The 16,901-nt window shown below is 47.3% G+C and overlaps 1 protein-coding gene and 1 pseudogene across 1 annotated transcript in view; both read left to right on the plus strand.

Annotated features, from left to right (window-relative positions):
• The first annotated feature begins 330 nt into the window (after positions 1–330).
• Positions 331–2,832, plus strand: LOC149339577 (uncharacterized; annotated as a pseudogene).
• A 3,165-nt stretch (positions 2,833–5,997) lies between these two features.
• The window catches only part of LOC149339578 (protein turtle-like), a 118,006-nt gene continuing 107,102 nt past the window's right edge, over positions 5,998–16,901 (plus strand). The window contains exon 1 of the mRNA XM_089550951.1: positions 5,998–6,097. Within this exon, the coding sequence (XP_089407077.1) occupies positions 5,998–6,097 (100 nt within the window). The remainder of the gene's footprint in view (positions 6,098–16,901) is intronic.

The raw sequence follows: 16,901 nt of genomic DNA on the forward strand, positions 1-16,901 counted from the left end.
CGGATCGTCGTCCTTCTTGCAGCTCTGTTTCTACGCGTTTTAGTACTGGAACACTGACTCGACCAATTCTCTGGGATCGTGACGAATAATATCGTCCTAGGGTGGTGAAGAGCCTAGTGGGGTCTCTAAGGGGTCCGTTATCTGTGACGGTCGTCGTTTCTCAAGCGTTGTGTGTGCGCTGAGTGTGCGTGCGTTTTCCATGTTGTTTCTCACGCGTGTCCGTGTCGTACCAAGACAGGTGACTGACTCGCTCGCAGTTCCGTGGCCCACTTTCGGGCGCTCGCTTTTGCTACGAGCCAACTTGTTCCCGGTCACGGCGGCGGCACCGTCATGAGGCGACCCTCCGCCGGCGCGGAGCCGGGTCGCAGGTGGACGCTGCGGAGAATGTTCGTCAGCTGTGCGGTGCGCGTCTGGATCTGTGCGGTGGTGGTGCAATGTCGGATACAGCAGCAGCCGGCCAACAAGGAGCAGCCGTATGGTGCGTTTTGCGAGACGCTGCATTGCGCTCAAGCATTTCTTGTACTCAGCTTTCTCGCCTTCCGTGATTTGTTTTCGTTCCAGCTCTTCTTCTACCAAAGGGCGCAATGAAACGAAGGCAACGAAAGTTTCGAGATATTAGGAAGTGTTGCATGTCATGTATGGAGGGCAAACTTAAGACTTTCTACCCGAGGCCGAACTACGTGGAGAAAGTTAAAATGAAAAAGTAAGGATTATACGGCATATTTTTAAATACTGGGTGTTGCAGGGAAGACTTTCAATAATTTTCAAAAATAGGTTCTTTCGGCTAAAAATATGCCTTTTTTAGCATAACATTACCAGTGCTGAAGGCCACAAGAAAACCGGTGAATCGCCTTATGTAGTAAGCTGGTGAGCAAATTTTTAATAATTAAGTTTTTGACTAGTAGAGCAAGGCGCCTAGTTCTAATCAAAGATTTGTAGCCGGTCGTTAGTAATAGCCATATCATAATTTAGAATTTCGAAAACACGATTACCCTCGGCGCTTTGGCTCGACAAGATTTAGCTCTTCTGACTAATTAAGTGTAACTGAAAGGTGTCTTTGCCTGCATTCTTTTCGAGAGCAATGTATTTTAGGAAATTTTGTCGAGCCACGGCGCCGAGGATAAGTGCGGTTTCGGAATTCCAAAAACTGATATGGCCATTACTAACGACCCGCTACAAATCTCTGATTACATCTAGGTGCCTAGCTATACTTGTTAAAATGATAATATTGTTACGGAACTTATGCCGGGTTGCTACGCAACTTACGCCGGGCCGCGCTGCGGAGCAAGTGAAGAAGACGAAGGGCGCAGCGGAAGAGAAGAGGACTACGAAGGGGCGCGTACTCGAGACTGGGACTGGCTCGACGCTGGCCGTTCACCGTTTCACTGTTTGCTCCCATATCCCCGTTAATCCTGTAAATAAACCCATTCCCTTCGTCACAACTTGGTGGAGGTGCCGGGTAAGTCGTTCTGGACCCTGCAGAACCTCGACGGAGCAAACGCTTGGCTGGGCTACCCCCTGACCTACCCGACATGGCGAGCCAAGACGGAAGCGGTCCTTCTTCGGGTACGGCTGGTACTGTTTCGAACGCAGGCCGTGAACACCAAGCATCGACCAGTTCCTGGCCTCCTCAGCGTGAGCCTAGAACGTTTTCCGGCGGCGTGGACGAGGACGTTGAAGATTGGCTCAAACACTACCAACGGGTCAGCAAATACAACCGCTGGGACCCAACCATGCAGCTCGTCAACGTGTTTTTTTTATCTCACCGGTACCGCACTACTGTGGTTCGAGAACCACGAAGATTCCTTCTCCACCTGGACTAAGTTCGTGGAGGAGATCGCAAAGTGCTTCGGCGACTCCCTTACAAAGAAACGCAAGGCAGAGAACACCCTGTCTCAACGAGCACAGTTGCCTGGAGAAACCTGTACGACATACATCGAGGAAGTCTTGCGGCTCTGTCGAATTGTGAACAGGTGCATGACCGAGGAGGACAAGGTCGGCCACATTTTGAAAGGAATTGCTGAAGACGTGTATAATTTTCTGATCACTAAGGACACCCTCACCAGCACGTCTGACGTTATTCAGCATTGCCGCACGTTCGAGGCGTTGAAAATGCGGCGAATTGCACAGAAGTTTGGGCGCCTTGCTAATGTTACCACTGTTGCTAGCGTCGACTATTCTGCCCATGACGATCTTGCCACGCTCGTCCGCAGGGTTGTCGCCGACGAGTTGAGCAAGCAGTTGCAAGGCGTCGGCGTACCACCACCGCCTGTTTATCACGAATGCGCAGTCCAACCACCGCCTTCCGATCCCCAAGCCTCGTGGACCTGGCCTCCTGACCATCAGCGGTACTCCCACAGTTACGATCGTGTCTCCGAGCCTCCGTACATCCGGGGTACACCCGTACCCCGTACACTCAACGTGCGTCCTGCAGCTGCCTCCGACTCCCGAGCACCGCCCGCTCCCGCCGATACCTACGGTTTTCGTGAGTCGCCGACTTGCTATCATTGCGGCTGCCGCGGACACATCGCGAGGTTTTGCCAACGCCGGCGACCACAGCCTTCACGCTCCTGGACCAGATCTTCGACCAGTTTCCGGGACAACACTGCGTGGAATCAACCAGCCAGTTTCCGGGAGAACACTGTGTGGAATCAGTCGGCCGGTGTCCGGGGAAATGCTGCATGGGTTCAACCTCCTCCCCCGCCACTTCGCCCTGGCGCCTTCCGGAGTGACTCTCCCGCTTCTGACCGTAGCTTCACTCCACCACCGCAGCGACGGGGCCGGTCTCCATCTCCACGCCAGCGCTCTTCTTCGCCCCCGCCGGGAAACTAGCGGGAGCGTCCGATGGGGGTGAGGTCGCAGAACGTTCAGCTTCGCCAATTCCTCCGCCTGCTGTGATGTTGAAAAACAAAGTGCCAGTTAGTGTAAATGGTGTAAATACTCTCGCTTTGGTGGACACCGGTGCCGCAGTGTCTGTAATGAGTTTGTGTTTTAAAAATCGGTTGGGGCCAACGGTTATGTTTGCTTTGGAGCGCAGCGCCAGTTTTCGCGGAGTTGGGGGCGAACATTTGCGACCTGTGGGACTCTGCTGTGTGCCGGTCGAGATCGCTGGAGAAACGTTTAGGGTCGAGTTCACGGTTTTGGAACGAGCCACGCATGACGTTATTCTCGGTATTGACTTTCTGGGTGAGTGTGGAGCGACGCTTGACTGCGCCGCTGGCGAAATTATCCTTCGGCGGAATATTCTGTCTGCTTTAGTTGAAGATTCAGCCGCCCCTGTTAACGGCGTATTGTGTGTCGCCACAGATGTACTGTTACCAGCTCAGGCGGCAGTGTTTGTGTCTGTACGCTGCTCCGCCGACCGATCAGGCATCCGTCGTTTGCTCGTTGAACCCAACCATAACAACGCCGTCAAGAAACATCTCCTTGTGCCCCGTGCGATTGTTGAGGCCGTCGATTGTTGCGCCCACGTGTGGACGGTGAATATTTCGTCGGAGCCCGTTTGTATACCTTCCGGCCTCAAGTTGGCGACGTTTGGCGACTATGAAACTCTGGATATTCGGTCCGTGTCTCCTCTCCCGCACCAGAGGGCAGAACAACTCGACTATCACACCGACATTAACCGCATGATCAACAAATCTCTCCCTACGTCCGAGCAGCGTGCCTTACATGAAGTCCTGACTCACTACGCATCCGTGTTCGATTTTGCTCACAAAGCTGATTTGCCTGCTCCACCGGCATCACGTATGCACCATCAGATAAACACCGGTGACGCAGCCCCTATCAGGCAGAAGCCATATCGTGTGTCCCCAGCGGAGCGGCGGGTAATCAACGAGCAAGTCCGAGACATGCTGGAGAAAGGTGTTATCCAAGAGTCAGCAAGCCCTTGGGCTGCCCCTGTCATCTTGGTGCGGAAAAAAGACAACGCATGGAGGTTTTGTGTTGATTATCGGCGTCTGAATGCCATCACAAAGAAGGACGTCTACCCTCTGCCGCGCATCGATGACGCCGTGGACTGCCTACAATCCGCATCCTATTTCTCGTCGATGGATTAGCGATCTGGCTATTGGCAGATACCGATGCATCCGGCGGACCGGGAAAAGACAGCATTTGTGACTCCTGACGGACTCTACGAATTCAATGTGATGCCCTTTGGATTGTGCAATGCCCCAGCGACGTTCGAAAGATTTATGGACACAATCTTGTGTGGCCTAAAGTGGGAGGTATGCATGTGTTACCTGGACGACGTCATCATTTATGGGACGACATTTCGTGAGCATAACGAACGTCTTGGACTCGTGCTAGACTGCATTCAACAAGCTGGACTCATTTTAAATTCTAAAAAGTGTCACTTCGGCGAGCGACAAACCCTGGCGCTGGGATTCCTCGTCGACCATAACGGGATTCGGCCGGACCCGCAAAAGATTGCTGCTCTGCGTGACTTTCCGGAACCTCAAAATGTAAAGCATTTGAGGAGCTTTTTGGGCCTGTGCTCGTATTTTCGTCGATTTATCCAAGGATTTGCCCAAATTGCCCATCCGTTGACTTGCCTCCTGCACAAAGACGCTCAGTTTGTGTGGTCCCCAGAATGTGCGTCATCATTCCAACAACTGAAGTTCGTGCTAACTTCTGGCCCCGTTTTGCGTCATTTCGATCCCGCGGCTCCTACGGAAGTCCACACCGACGCTAGCGGCGTGGGCGTCGGCGCGGTACTCGTCCAGCTTCAGACTGACGCCCAACACGTTGTTGCCTACGCCAGCCGCACTTTAACGAAAGCCGAACGCAATTATACCGTCACAGAAATGGAATGTCTCGCCGTCGTTTTCGCTGTCGCCAAGTTCCGACCCTACCTCTACGGACGCCACTTCAACGTGATCACCGACCATCACTCCCTATGTTGGCTCGTTGGCCTACGCGACCCTTCAGGTCGGTTAGCTCGCTGGGCCTTACGTCTTCAAGAATATGACTTTTCGGTGTCCTATAAAAGCGGCCGTCGCCACGCTCACGCTGACTGTTTATCGCGTTTCCCTCTTCCTTCTACGGCAGTCGGTGAGGACGACCTGGATGACTGCCTAGCCTCTTTGACTGAGACATTTCCGGACTATGTCACGTTCCAACGAGAACAACGCCAAGATCCAGCTTTGAGTGTGCTCTTTGCCAAGGCTCACATGGCTGTAACTACTACACCCTTCGTTATCCGGGACGGCCTACTTTATAAAAAGAACTACTCAGCTGACGGCGCCCGTCTGCTGCTTGTTGTCCCGGCTTCTCTTCGTGGTGCCGTCTTACATGCAATGCATGATGACATCACCTCCGGTCACCTGGGGTTTGCTCGCACCCTTGCTCGAACCCGACAGCGTTTTTACTGGCCAAGAATGCACACAACGACACAGCACTACGTAGCAAGCTGTACTCCCTGCCAACGGCTGAAGCGGTGCAACACACATGCACCGGCCGGTCTTCTGCAACTGGTAAGGCCACCGAGCTTACCTTTTGAGAAAATCGGAATTGACTTGGTCGGCCCGTTTCCGAAGTCGTCTGCAGGCCACCGCTGGATTATCGTAGCTGTGGACTACCTGACCCGCTATGTGGAAACTGCTGCACTTGTTTCCGCCAAAGCAGCAGACGTGTCGGAATTTTTGCTTTCCCACGTCGTTCTTCGCCACGGTGCGCCTCGTGTAGTCATCAGTGACCGCGGCCGGCAGTTCACTGCCGACGTTGTAGAAGCACTACTCCGGCTGTGCGGCTCCGAATACCGCCATTCTACGCCCTACCATCCCCAGACGAATGGGTTGACAGAGCGCGTCAACCGGACTCTGATCAACATGATGTCCATGTACGTAGCATCAGACCACAAGAATTGGGACGCCGTGCTGCGATTTGTTACGTACGCCTATAACACAGCGAAACACGAGGTCACGGGATTCTCCCCTTTCTTCCTGCTCTACGCACGCCTCCCGCGGACCTTCTTGGACACTATTCTGCCATTCTCCGGACATGAGGACATCACCCTCTCGCAACACCTCTGCTGCGCTGAGGAAGCCCGTCGACTTGCTCGTCTGCGAACCATCACAGCTCAAGGCCGCGCCAAGGCTCGGTATGACGATGCGCATATGGCAGTGACCTACGCACCCGGAGATCTCGTTTGGCTTTGGACACCATTACGTCGTCGGGGCCTATACCAGAAATTCCTTTGGAAGTACGCCGGACCCTTTGTCATTATCAGCCGGCTGAGTGAAGTCACCTATGTGATCGCGAAAGTGACCTCGGCGAATCGCCGCTCACGAAAGACAGAGGTCGCTCACGTGGCTCGACTGAAGCGCTGTCATCCTAGGTCCTAACTCGCTCGGGGCCGAGCTTCGTCTGCCCGGGGAGAAGTGTTACGGAACTTATGCCCGGTTGCTACGCAACTTACGCCGGGCCGCGCTGCGGAGCAAGTGAAGAAGACGAAGGGCGCAGCGGAAGAGAAGAGGACTACGAAGGGGCGCGTACTCGAGACTGGGACTGGCTCGACGCTGGCCGTTCACCGTTTCACTGTTTGCTCCCATATCCCCGTTCATCCTGTAAATAAACCCATTCCCTTCGTCACAATATTAAAAATTAGTTAACCAGCTTTCTAATTAAGACGATTCACTGGTTTTCTGGCATTCGCCAACACTGGTAATACTATGCTCAAAATCCATGTTTTTACCTCAACATACCTGTTTTTGAGAATTATTGAAACTGTTTCCTGAAACACCTGATACAAACGAACCCCGAAAGTGATTTACTAAAGAAAAGAAGAAAAAACGCAAGAGCAAAGCAGCTCCACAGCATCGACACAAGCTTATATTTTGGCACTTTCCAAGTATGATTTCTTGTGTCCGTCATAATAACTAAAGGTCACATTACGGGCACAAAAACATTTGAATTCTGCTGTTCTCGCTTTGCTTGTACGTTCGCCGCTAGGTTAGACTTCTGTAATAAAAAGGCATTCCTGCGGCTGGATTTTGTGTGCCCGCCAGACATTGGCTGCCCATTGTGGTTTTGGATGAATATTTCAAATTGGTCGTTCTCCTGCTTAGTTTTTTGGCATCGAAAAATTTGTTTCCTGAAAAAGCAGCCTTGTTGCACTGCACAGTAGACTAGCCAAGAAACCTCACCTTTACTGTACTGGAACAAACAACCTCGAGGGCTTTAACTCTCGCTGTCGGCTTTGATCCGCTGTCAAGTTTTTGGCGGATAGTACGCTCTTCTTTGACAGAGCAAGATGCCGAGAACAGCATAAAGGACTGCAGTGCTTACAGACACTGCTCGAAATAACTCTGGGGGGAAATAAGTAAGAAAAAATAAAACATCGATTTATGCGATGCGCCGACTTCTGTGAACTTTTATCGAACCCTGAGACGTGTGATCTGCCTAGCTGGAATCGAGTACTTGGCTAATGAATCGAGGCAACGGCAGAGCATCATACTCTAAAGAATGAGCTTTATCACTGACTAATCTTCTCCGACAGTTTTACTAGTGCATTGCACAGGTGTTTGTAACAAGTGGATAATTTTGTCATATCGAAGGTCCTTCTGCTTTTATTTTTTTCTATATTTCTTATGAAATAAGGATCTTCTACAAAAATTTAAGCCCCTATCACACAGCGGAAAGTGAACTATGTGTAAGGTAAATATTAGCGCTCAGAGACTAAGTTGCTCTTTGTCACGAATGTAAGTTAGCGTCCTCTGTTTCAGTATTAGCAAAAACTCCGAGCATTTTTATCTTTTTATCTTTCACTGAAACGCTCTGACAGTTTCGTGTCACGCACTAGGTACAATCAAATCACGCTTTCATGTGGCGCCAATTTTTGAATGAGGAATTGGAGGGTTTGATTTCTTGCAAGACCATCAGCGCACGGGTTTTCGTTTTGGTACACTCTGTCTGGTTACCTCCAATGGACCATTTTGCCATAGTATTTCGTTAGATCTTCGTGGTGACTCTGCTGGAGCTTGGCTGATGTCTGCTTGGCACCGCATCAAGGCCTTTCATTTTCATAAACTCCAATGGTTCCCCTGCAGAAACTCTGCAAGAGTACCTACACAGCTCTCAAAAGATGGCCGTTATCTACAGGAAAGCACGGTAATCTGGTAGCGCAAAGCTTCCTGAGTGTTTTCGCCTTAGTATGAGTTACGAGAGAAGAGAAATACTGGCGATACGGACGCTTAGGAGCATTAGCTAGAAGTCAGCAAGTTCGACTGGTGCGTTGCATTTCGAACGGAAACATACGCATCGCCAGAGAAAACAGCAGTATTTCACTCTCAACCTTTCACTGGAAAGTTCGAAAAATTTGACTTCCAAATTTCCATACATGATTCGCTTCTGTTTGCAACACCCATGGACCTGTTTTTTTCTTTATCATTTCGTTGAAATAACTTGGAGGGGTTTGGAATGAGTTTCTATTATGATGAGTTTCTATATACTATTAACCAGCACACCAAGAACCCAACAGCTAATAATGTATAACTAGGAGCAATCATTTTTGTATTACTAATTAGTTTGCTGCACTGTACACTTTTTTCTGAAATTTTTGTAACCACTCCCCTCTATAATGCCTCTGGCCTTGAGGGTACACGAAATAAATAAATAAATAAATAAATAAAGAGAGTCAACATTAGGGGATGATATCTAGGCTTGGAAAAAAGTAGCTATAATTTCTTATCCCCGATTGAAAGACAGCTCAAACTCCAACACTCTATAACAAACGCAGAAATTGAATTGACGCATCCATTTCGCCAGCATACATATTAAGCCTGACAGTACTGGCAGTACTGGTGTTCGATTGAGCTTGCGGCAGTTCAATACTTAATCGCGCAACGTCTATTGAGAGCTCTGTAGCCAAGGCCGGCCACATAAATTACTCTTTTGAAGGCCTTGCACAGGACTGAGTGGCGGTATCTGCCAAGGTTTTAGGTCGGTGAAGTTAAGCTCTTCTTAAGAGCGTGCTATTCCACGTTCTAAAAGTGGACTTGTCGGTTTGTAAAAGCAACAGAAAAGCTCAGATTGCGTATATGTGCTTTTCGTAACAATTAAGCACCTGCGTTTTTCCGGGGCAAGTAATAGATAACTCATCATTTCCAGCTACATTCTTTGCACTTTTTTAATTTTTGTTATCTTTACGTCTTTAGACGTCTAACTGATGCTTGAAAAAAGTGTCTACTCAACAGCCACAATAACTTACCACTTGCCTTTATGTACAACGCTTATGAGCTCAGTCCCTTACGAGGCTGTTGTTTCTTGATCGACGCAAAGCATATCAGTGACCGAAGAGTCATCGAATGTTGTTGCTTTTCTTGCACGACGAACCTCAGCTTTTTTTTTAAAAAACAAATTTTCACTCAGTATTTCCGGCATAATTTTTGCCTCAGGTGATACTCCATCATTTTTTTTTATACAATCTATGATTTCGAATAAATCCTATGCCTCTCAGCTTTACTTGCTTTTAAAATTTTGGTATGTGGTTGACGTCACGAATAGGCAGATGGCCTATGAGGGACACGGTTGTAAAGACGCCGTGATTCATTTTCACTACCTGATCTTGTTTACCTTGCATTGACTTTGCGCTACAGATGGTTGGTTTATGGTTGGTTGGTTTATGAGGTTTAACGTCCCAAAGCGACCCAGGCTATGAGAGACACCCTAGTGAAGGGCTCCGGAAATTTCGACCACCTGGGGTTCTTTAACGTGCACTGACATCGGACAGTACACGGGCTGCTAGAATTTCGCCTCCATTAAATTCAGCCGCCGCGGCCGGGATCTAACCCGCGTCTTTCGGGTCAGAAGACGAGTACCATAACCAATGAGCCATCGCGGCCGTCGGATGGGTGCACAGTATATCTCTGTCGTGGATTGAAACAGCACCCGTTCTTGTAATTTTTTAGTTTTGACGAATTGTCTAGACAACAATGTGACAAACAAAAGTAGCAAGGAATCTTGTTTCGCAACAAACTGGTCCTGCGTCCAGCATCTACTCGAATGGTTATACTCGAAGGAAAACCTTATCAGCTCGCCTGAAAGGTGGTCTTGTACAGAGGGTAAAAGAAATGTCTAGAACGACCAAAATTTGTGTTCTGCAGCTCCCAATGCGCTGCGACAAGCAAGAAACACTGCCAGAATGTTTTATAAATAAGCATTTTGCCTTCTGTACGTAGCATACAGGGCTGTGTACAGCACTGTATGCTTTCTATATTAAGGAGCACATCATATTCGTTCCTGACTTCTACATCCGTGATAACATATTCGTGATAACTTCTACATTCTAGATAAAATCGAATAATCAGTGTTCTTTTTTTATTTGTCTTGTTGCCTTGTGATCACAGTGCAGGCTTTGTCATCAAAAATAGCAAGCATTGCTTTTATCAATACTGGACGTCATTGCTTAACATTAATACTCCTCTAGCCAGTAAATAAAAAATAAGACCATAAAAGCCGCATAGGTTGCACGGAAGCATGATAACTGGCTTGGCGGTTGGCGGTACGCCGAAGCAACCAAGAAAACCAGTGGGCGTCACACAAAGGAGTCAGCAGCCCCATCCCTGCACAGATAAACTGATGTACACACGCACATTTATATGCGGGCGTTCGCTTTCACTCGGTTTCGCGTTTTAACTGCGCGGTGGCGGGCGCGTACTTTCCTGACTCGGTTTCTCTGCTGTTCCATCGGTGAGGGCCTAAAACTGATCATGCGCCGACGTGTTTCCTATTCTCCAATGCAAAACGAACAGTACGTGGTGGCGGTGCATCGATTTTGTTGCGCGGTTGTTGCCGGAAGAACGGCGCCACAAGTCAATGTCGGTGACGGTGGCGAGCAAAGCAGCTGCACTGCTGTGCGATACCGCTCACCCAGTGCACCGCTCTGCATTGCGTTGAGGTTCCGTCCTCCTACGTTGACGAAAAATGTTTTCCGAATACGAAATCCTGTTGCAGCGTTGTTGTGTGTGGTGTGGGTGTTCGATTCATGCGGCTTCCCTCTGCGATGTTTGCACTAGGAAAATGGGACGTTCACTGACCGGGTAATTCTTGTCGGGGTAGAAACGGCTTGATGATGGACGGCGCGTTTAAAATTGCCCTCACTTCTGCAGACAGACGGCCTGCTGCTGACACGCAAAGCATAAATTATTATGCTCCGGATGGAAACTGAACACAAAAACAGCACAAAGTTATGGACTCACTGCTAGTGGCAAGCAATTTTCGTGTCATGGCCAGTATTGCTGCTGCCGTTTTGTCTATCAAAGATACAAGAGACAGACCTGCTTCCCGAATAAATTCAAAAGGCACGACAAACAGTGCGGCTAACATGCCTTTTGCAAAAAGAAGCAAGTATGGCCATACTAGGAGCAATACGCTGTTACTTGTGCGTACTACTCGATTCTTCGCCGCTCTCAATATACATCTGTTTAAGCGCTGCGTCCATGAAAAATCAAGCAGCTTTTGTTCCTTTAGGTGCATGTGCATCATCGTATCCCGCCTTCTGTTAGATATAACCTGTAATAAGTACATAAATAATTATGCAAATAAAAAATATGTTCAGCACTTGTCAGTTCCTTTTACGCAAGTAATGCTTGCAAATAAGGGTGCTTGAATTTTTTCATATCATGCACCTTGTTTAATCTTCTAGAAGGACAATAAAATGCAAAAAGGTGACAGGCATTTTATTATCTATTTTCTTTTTTAACCATTCATTCGAAGCATACAGACGCCATATTACTTGGCTTCACTAACCCCAACTCTGAGATTTCCGAGTCTCGTGCCACTTTCATCCTTCTCAGTGTACAGGTGATCACATAAACCATAATGATGTTTTCCACCATAATGCGAAAGTTTTATCTCCAGTCGCTTGGAGACAGATTATCCTTATTCAAGCTATGTTTACGATCGAAAGAACTAGAAGCATGTCCATTGGAAGCAAAGAAAGCAAAAGTGTTCAACTTTCACCGCTCAAGGGAACCATGCCATGCAGTACGGCCGAGATTCTAAATCGTAATGTTCATCAACCATTGCAGGAAATCGATGAAAGGACCACCGCGCTTCGCACGCAATGCCCAAATCCGAGCGCAGTTAATAACAGAAGGTTTTAATGTGAGAACATGTAGCACAAAAACGGACACGACGGCGTTCAGCGACGAGCATGATTCATTCGTACCATTGTTTTCAACACTGCAAGCAGAAAGCGATAAAAAAAAACAGAGGCTAACGATAGGGCTTAGCTGCACGCCACCTGGTAATTTCTGGAGTACTGAAACCCATTCATAAATACAAAAAGAAAACCTAATGATAACACTGGAAACAACGAGCTTAGAGACGTTGCAGGCGGTATGTTATCGCTTTCAAAGTATTGACCCAGTTGTGTAGTCCGTTTAAAGAAGGCACTGCGAACAGATTTTTGTGGAGTGCCAAGAATGGAGAGGGCTTGTTTCCCATTCGACTGCGACGACACTGAGCTCTTTCAGGCTTGAATTAAACTGAATCTGGGAAGAACGGACTATGTTTACGCTGCTCTGCCTGCGATCAGAATGAACATAGACACTTGAGCACTTACGGCGATCGTCGCTATAAATATTCGCAGCTCGCCTTTGATAAGTGAGTAGCCTTGCATCGGGGCAATACATACAGAACTCAAATATTATTTGTGACCACAGACGATTCAAAGGAGATATTTTTCTCCTGTGTTTGCTGCACCCTATGGCCTTTTACGTCTCAAACTGCCCGAGTGAAGCTCGTCTAATAACAGCAGATTGTAACGTGATGAGCAAATGCTGGAAAGCTGCGAACAACGCTCTGACTGTCGCAGTATAAGATCTACCCATAAAAGTAAATTTGGGCGTATTCCTTCCCATTAGAAATTGCTCTTTTTAATTACGTCCTGATATTTCAAATCAGTGCAGGCCAAAAATTTTAGAAGCATGGCGGAATAAACATAGTCATTTTGCACAAGAAAAAATTAATCTCAGTCGTTCTGTGCGTAGGAAAATCGTTTTAACAATATTTGGTCAATATGCAATCTTTCAGCCACCATATTCTTTAAGTGGGGCGTAATATTCAGGCCCGTATACAAAGACGTCTGCAAACAGTATCGCGAACGCAGAAGCATGAACTAAGCAAGCCTACGTATTACCACTGTCTGAAATGCAATAGTGCGGGCGGTACCTTTCTGCGCGACAAACCCGCAGTGCGTCTCTTGATCCCTGGCTGCACATCACTGACGCGAAGAATTCTTTTTTCTTACGTCTGCCACATTCTAAAAATCCTAGGAGAAAATCTTCTGTACATTAAATCATCAATAATTTAGCTCATATAGTTCAGTGGACCTGCATCTGTATATAGGGGGCTGTGTTTTCGCGAAAGCCCTTCTGTATGTTGCAGAAAGTTTCGGTCAGAATCCAGTCCACTCTCCTCTGTTTTCTTCATTTTTTTAGCTTGATTATTTATTTCTGACGGACTCTGGAGCGCTAGCTAATGTTGTTTCATTTAATGCCTTTCTTTGATAAGTCTGCTCTTTTCACCGAGCGGTAATGCGATGCAAAAATTTATTCTCCAGATTCTTCATTTTCAGAAATTTAGAGATATAGGTGTTAAGCAAAACCTTGCCGTGGTGGCTCAGTGGTTACGGCGCTCGGCTGCTGACCCGAAAGATGCGAGTTTGATCCCGGCTGCGGTGTCTCAATTTCGGTGAAGACAAAATTCTAGAGGCCCGTGTATTGTGCGATGTCAGAGCACGTTAAAGAGCCGCCCAAGGTGGTTGAAATTTCCGGAGCCCTTCACTACAGCGTCCCTCATAACCCGAGCTGCTTTGGGACGTTAAACCCCAATAAACTAAACCAGGTACTAAGCAACAAGTTGTGCCTATTGTGCGCACCATTATATGTATTCATTGCAAGCTTTAATATACGCGACACTCTAATACCGGTAAAAGCTTGCAGCAGTGCGAAGGCTTGTCAGTTACAAAGACGGCTAAAAAATGTATTCGATCCTCATTTGAATTGCTGCAACTTTCGAGGTCCTAATAGTTATAAAGGAAGTGTAGTTTTAATGAGTGGAATACTACTCCATAAATATTTATGCGCGCGGGTTGTCATTGTAGCCGATAGCGCAATACCGCAATATAAAAGTGAAAAGAGTACTGTAAAAATTTCCACAACTCATCTCCAAACAGTGTTATCTCATATTGTGCTCAGCATGAACAAGGCAACTTCGTACAAGCTTGTAGCAACCATCGAAGTTAGTAACGATTTTGGCGAGTAGTTATGAGCGACAGCGGTAAGCAATCACTGCACCGAAAAATGCTGCGCAACTAATTTTGGACTTTTCGTTCGTGTTGGTCCTGTATATAAGTGCCCATGAAGTGGGGTATTACAATAAAGAAGCAGCTGTCACAAAAGGCTGCTTGCTGCTGTACATAGCCGCATTGTTCTATTAGGCAGTTTCGTTTCGTGCTCGTCTCAGAGACAACGAATGAAAGTAGGTCGTTGTTATATGCTAAGTGATTTGCTCGAAAAAAGCTTTAAAATAAAAAAAAAACGCTCTATGTTGGACCAGCTTATCTACAGTCTTGTTCGACACGCTTGTATTGCAGATGTAACAAGTGAAGGCGGGCTAGTTGGCGTCTTGTCCTGTGCTTTCCTTTCTTGTCCTGCGTCGTTTTAGCGCGGTTGCAATATGCACTCCATTGTATTGCAGTCTATTTAATGAGGGCCGGCAACTGAAGCACACTCATGTACGGGTGCAGAATTGGCGTGTGCTGCTGCCGTAACAGGCTGTCTTCATGGATAAGGTCTATTCATTATGCACCATTCGAGCCGTCGTTCCACCACCTCCTCATTCCCCTCTTCTCCCACCTTTCTGGTAGGACACATTTCATCGTTGTTAACTCATCTGTGCTACGGGGCTATTTGCTATTGGCGCAGAACTTTCGCTGCACGATAAATGAGAGAGGAAATATGAACCGGCCTTTTTTGATATGCGCAACTCGCTATCAGCTCTGAACACGGCATAATTAATGTTGCTTATCGGGTTTTGCCGCGTCTAAAGCAGAAACAAAGCGGAAAACCAGTGGGAGGCCAAAGGAAAAAACATAGAGGAGCGAGAAGCACGTAGTAATGAACCTACTTTGACATAGGGGAAGAAACTCATTTTCTGCTGCCACGCTGTTCGTTACGGCCAGCGGAACTGCGCCGCTCTCGCCTCCTGTGCACACGCGTTCTTATGCCGTTACATTCGCGTCCCGTGAGGCCGCGGGAGATACAGTCTCCACAAATGGGAGTCGCAAATCAAACTGCTAAAAATTAACAAAAAAGAAGCCGTAAACAAAGCAGAACACGCTCGATTCGCTTCACATTTTTCTGCTTTTTCGCCGGCTCGCGATGTGAGGCTAAAAGCTTTTTAGTTTTAATGAAACGGGCTCCTCCTTTGTTTTTGCATGCAGAAAAGTAAGCTGGTAGAGCAGGAACTTTTATCATTGCTGCAACTTGACCTGCTGCCAAGGGAATCGGAATAATAAAACACCGAGCGCCTCTTTCGTTATCGATGTTCTGTTGACGGAGATGCGCATAACTTTCGTTCGAATCACTGTTCTTGCATGAAGACTTCGAAGCTGATATCTATAGAGTTAGTCTCTAAAAAGAAAGCTTCGTTGGCATTTGAAAATGGCCTTGAACATGGTATTATCTTTTGCTGGTTATAGGAGTTTATGAAGCAGTCTTTACCTTTGTTTTTGTGGTGGCAAGCTTTTTTGCTCTGATGATTATCAATATAGATATATCCTGTGGTGAATACAGCACTCCAATGCGATTAAGTGACGCTGCGTTCCAGGTCGGTGCTAACTTGGAATGGCTCACGAGAGGCGTGCGCCAGGCTTCATCAATTACTTAAGTTAATAATTCATCAAATCTATTTCTTCCTTAAGTTTCCTTACAGATATCAACTCGAGCTTTTTCTCCAGCCCGCATTTATATCGGCAACATAGCATAGTGGACAAGGTGGTATTGCATCTTAAGGGATCAGCGCAGCCTTTTAAAATGATGCATAGGTTTTCTATAGACTTCAAGTAGGCTCTATTGCCTGCGTATAGACATTTCTGTTTTACTGTTCGTAGTCTATAGCCTGCTTTCGTGCAAAAGGAAATTGATGGTGTGTGGCCATAAATGCATAGATTGTCTATAGATTTTCGACAGGATTTGTATTTTTTATAGATTAGTCTATAAAATTTGTATATAGAAAGGGCATATACTTTACGGAAAAAAGTACAGACAGCCTATAGACTGACAAAAAAAGTTGCAAAGGCAGCACCATTGAACGTTTGACTGAAGAGAATTTCTTCTCAAGCAGCTGGCCCTACTGAGACTCTGTAGCAGCAGCAGCGGCCTTACGCAGCAGGAGCAGCACCAGCCGCCGGAGATGATGACGCTGAAGTTCCTACGAATGGAGCTCGACTCTCGTGCCGGCGAGATGCACCGTTCGGCTGCACGCCATCTTACATCCTGGCACTTCGGCCAGTAAATCAATCATTTCCTTCATTCCGGCCTCATACTTTTCGGGTGCAACCACTCAACGTCGACCTATCATCTTTCCGTTCATCGCCACCTTGTGCTTTCCTCAACTTATTTTCAAGAAGTTCAGTTAACCTGCGAGTGTCGGCTCCACAGCTGAGTACTGTCATCTATTGATGGATATATCGGTAAGATGCTCCCCATAACATGAGAGTGCGTGCTAATGGATCTGCCTTCGGCTCCTACACACATGCCAAGCAGGCATTTTCAGTTGGTATTTGAGTCGATGGCTTTACAGATTCGTAATGCCTCACTGAAAGGAACTGCGTCACTGCCATTAAATAAATTCGATTGTAGTGAAGATTCTGAAAGTTGTCGCACCGCGCAGCTGTG

The sequence above is a fragment of the Amblyomma mixtum genome, chromosome 6 (assembly GCF_055824585.1).
Source record: "Amblyomma mixtum isolate Tamu chromosome 6, ASM5582458v1, whole genome shotgun sequence".
NCBI lineage: Eukaryota > Metazoa > Arthropoda > Arachnida > Ixodida > Ixodidae > Amblyomma > Amblyomma mixtum.